Here is a 4,036-nt window from a genome sequence, read left to right on the forward strand (position 1 = left end):
TTTAGTTATGTGTCAGATAACAAAATGGGAAAACAGTCAGTGCCAGTACTATGTTCTGCAGCTTATTTCATTACAAGCTACTGGCCCATTTTGTGTGCAGAGATATTCTAAACAAGGGAAGAGATTTAATGATAAGTATTGAGTATTGAGAAGCCACATTGTGTACCCCTTTGATAAAACGCAGTGTAAAAAGAGTTGTTCTAATCACTGGGTTTTGAAGGAGAAGGCTGCCTCTCTCTGGCTTGATCCATCATAGAGACTGGGTAGCATATATTAGCAAAACGAGCTGGAAGGGAGACACATTTAGCTCAACGCAGGATCAAAGTAAACACTAAGCCTTCGTCTCTCTTCATGCCTCATCAGTCTTCATAAGCGTTTCAGCCTAGACCTGACACAGGGTTAGTAAGACAACCACTGGAATGTACATTTTATGCTACGGTGCATTTGAGAAGGTTCCACACAATTCATATCTGGGAGAGAGACAGGTAAGGGCAGACAGACACATCATAGAGGTAGCCTGCCTCAGACGTGTGTGTTCCCTCTGTCACACATTAAAACACATACATAAAAGAAAGAGTACTGACTTACAGTAACAGCCCCCCTCTTACATACACACAAACAACCACAAACCAACACATGTTGACACAAGCCACACACATTAAAACACACCCACGCACAGGATTGTGGCCATCCTCTATTATCAGTTCTCATAGGTTGCTTATCTCCCCATCAACGGTGACAATGATTTACAGACATTATTGCCTGGAGGCGTAACTGCAGTGAAAGTATTCTTCAACTCCGAAGAAAGCACTGGCAGAGTCTCTATTTAGTTTTCTTTAAAAAGGTGAGAGGTCAAGGGGCGTACTGAGCTGAAGCATGGTTTACGGGAAATGGGTGCGTGACTTGAGGACAGTGAAAGTGAAAGGAGTTCTACGGTGAGGATATAAAGCTGTGCCTGAACCACAGTAGTCCATTGATCTGCAGATCCTTGTCTAACGCATTAAGACAGAGCACAACTGAGACAGGATGTCTTTACAGGTGGCTGCATTTCTTCTGTTGGCATCAGTCCTCTGGAGCCATGTAGCAGGTGAGATCCTCTTCTTTTCTACTGCAGAGTTGCTGTTATTACTACTTTTGCTGCAAGTTATAGTAACTACTCTAATAACGTCTTAGTAACATGATGCTGTGCCTTAATCACTAGTTGTTATCATCATCTGTGGAACTGTAAACACGCTCTTCATCTTCTCAAGAGAGTATTGAAGTTTCATTTGAGTAGAACGGTATACGCACACAGAAGGGATACACAGAGGGTATAATCTAACCTGCTGTGTGTTTGTGTGTGTGTCCCTTCAGCAAGCACAGATCAGGCTATGGACTGCTGCTTGACAACGACCGATACCAAGCTTCCCCACAGAGTGGTGAAGTCATACAGTATCCAGACAGTTAGTGGAGGATGTCGGATAGCTGCCACTGTGTAAGCAACATACCTTCTACAGACTGAATTGAACCCATCACCCTAGCCACAAGTGAATGTTTTCTGCCTGTGTGTGACTGCATTGATGCAATGTGTCTAATCTGCCATTTACTTCTGCCAACAGGTTTGTCACAAAGAAGAATCTTAGACTGTGTGCTCCTCCTGCCACCAAGAACAACTGGGTGGCCAAACTCATCAAGCAACTGAAGAGGAAATCGCATAAGGGAAAGGCCAGAAAAGGGAAGAATGGTGAGCTTCTATGTAAAACTATGATTCAATTCAATAAACAATTCTATTAATGATACAAATAGTCAGTCATGGTGCTCATCTATATTCTTCCTTTAACAGTGAGGTTTCCCAACCTGTCTCTGTATTAACCTGTTACTCTATGTGCTTTATTTCTCATCAGGCAAGAGAAGACACTGAAAGGCTGTGGGTGATCCTTAAACCTCGGAGCTCCAGTATACGTCCTTTGAAAAGATTCAATATTTCAAATATTTAGTGAATGGGACTGAAAGTTAGTTCTCATTTTAAGGTGGATGGCGCTGTGATACCATTGAATTATTTTTGACCAACACTGTGTCATGTGTCATGTATTGCAGAACATAATTGTCAAAATGTTGCTCACAGTTACTATAAGCTTGATTTTATATTGTATAGCTCATTTTATGTAAATAAATGTTTATTTTTTTAAGAAACATTGCATTTTTCATCTTGGTATCAATGATTTAATAATTTCATTTAGTCAAATCCTTGGTCTTATATTATTGGGAAAATAAGTTATCAAATCAAATCAAATGTTATTGGTCACATACACATGGTTAGCAGATGTTATTGCGAGTGTAGAGAAATGCTTGTGCTTCTAGTTCTGACAGTGCAGCAATATCTAACATGTAATCTAACAATTCCACAACAACTACCTAATACACACAAATCTAAGTAAAGGAATGGAATAAGAATATATACATATAAATATATGGATCAGCAATGACAGAGCGGCATAGGCAAGATGCAATAGATGGTATAAAATACAGTATGTACATATGAGATGAGTAATGCAGATATGCAAACATTATTAAAGTGGCATTATTAAGGTGACTAGTTATACATTTATTAAAGTGGCCAATGATTTCAAGTCTGTATGTAGGCAGCAGCCGCTCTGTGTTTGTGGTGGCTGTATAAGTCTGATGGCCTTGAGATAGAAGCTGTTTTTCATTCTCTCAGTCCCAGCTTTGATGCATCTGTACTGATGTCGCTTTCTGGATGGTAGCGGGGTGAACAGGCAGTGGTTGTTGTCCTTGATGATCTTTTTGGCCTTCCTGTGACATTGGTTGCTGTAGGTGTCCTGGAGGGCAGGTAGTTTGCCCCCGGTGATGCGTTGTGCAGAGCGCACCACCCTCTGGAATGCCTTGCGCTTGTGGGCAGTGCAGTTGCCATACCAGGCGGTGATACAGCACGACAGGATGCTCTCAATTGTGCATCTGTAAAAGTTTGTGAGGGTTTTAGGTGACAAAATACATTTCTTCAGCCTCCTGAGGTTGAAGAGGCGCTGTTGCGCCTTCTTCACCACACTGTCTGTGTGGACCATTTCAGTATGTTTGTGATGTATACGCAGAGGAACTTAAAACTTTCCACCTTCTCCACTGCTGTCCCGTCTATGTGGATAGGGGGGTGCTCCCTCTGTTGTTTCCTGAAGTCCACAATCATTTCCTTTGTTTTGTTGACGTTGATTGAGAGGTTGTTTTGCTGACACAACACTCCGAGTGCCCTCATCTCTTCCCTGTAGGCTGTCTCATTGTTGTTGGTAATCAAGCCTACTACTGTTGAGTTGTCTGCAAACTTGATGATTGAGTTGGAGGCACGCATGGCCACACAGTCATGGGTGAATAGGGAGTACAGGAGGGGGCTGAGCACGCACCCTTGTGGGGCTCCAGTGTTGATGATCAGCAAAGTGGAGATGTTGTTTCCTACCTTCACAACCTGGGGGCAGCCTGTCAGGAAGTCCAGGACCCAATTGCACAGGTAGGGGTTGAGACCCAGGTGCTCTAGCTTAATGATGAGCTTGGCGGTACTATGGTGTTGAATTTTTTAATGATTTTATTATTTTATTTTTTTATTTCACCTTTATTTAACCAGGTAGGTCAGTTGAGAACAAGTTCTCATTTACATCTGCAACCTGGCTAAGATAAAGCAAAGCAGTGCGACACAAACAACAGCACAGAGTTACACATGGAATGAACAAACATACAGTCAATAACACAATAGAAAAAAAGTATATATACAGTGTGTGCAAATGAGGTCAGATAAGGGAGGTAAGGCAATAAATAGGCCATAGTGGTGAAATAATTACAATTTAGAAATTAAACACTGGAGTGATAGATGTGCAGAAGATGAATGTGCAAGTAGAGATACTGGGGTGCAAAGGAGCAAAAAAAGTAAATAACAGTATGGGGATGAGGTAGTTGGATGGGTTGTTTACAGATGGGCTGTGTACAGGTGCAGTGATCTGTGAGCTGCTCTGATAGCTGGTGCTTAAAGTTAGTGAGGGAGATATGAGTCTCC

At 41.9% G+C, this 4,036-nt stretch overlaps 1 protein-coding gene across 1 annotated transcript; it reads left to right on the forward strand.

Annotated features, from left to right (window-relative positions):
* Positions 1 to 926: 926 nt before the first annotated feature.
* LOC115159478 (C-C motif chemokine 19) lies at positions 927 to 2,174 on the forward strand. The gene is made up of 4 exons (XM_029709229.1): positions 927 to 1,087; positions 1,354 to 1,474; positions 1,599 to 1,723; positions 1,884 to 2,174. The coding sequence occupies exons 1-4, from the start codon at positions 1,027 to 1,029 to the stop codon at positions 1,898 to 1,900; spliced, it is 324 nt and encodes a 107-aa protein (XP_029565089.1). The 5' UTR covers positions 927 to 1,026; the 3' UTR covers positions 1,901 to 2,174.
* The last annotated feature ends 1,862 nt before the right edge of the window (positions 2,175 to 4,036 follow it).

This window comes from Salmo trutta, chromosome 23 (assembly GCF_901001165.1).
Source record: "Salmo trutta chromosome 23, fSalTru1.1, whole genome shotgun sequence".
Taxonomy (NCBI): domain Eukaryota; kingdom Metazoa; phylum Chordata; class Actinopteri; order Salmoniformes; family Salmonidae; genus Salmo; species Salmo trutta.

Coding starts and splice junctions, on each gene's coding strand:
- LOC115159478 (XM_029709229.1), top strand. CDS start 1,027: ATGTCTTTACAGGTGGCTGCATTTCTTCTGTTGGCATCAGTCCTCTGG. Junction 1,088..1,353: donor CCTCTGGAGCCATGTAGCAG/GTGAGATCCTCT, acceptor GTGTCCCTTCAG/CAAGCACAGATCAGGCTATG. Junction 1,475..1,598: donor TGTCGGATAGCTGCCACTGT/GTAAGCAACATA, acceptor TTCTGCCAACAG/GTTTGTCACAAAGAAGAATC.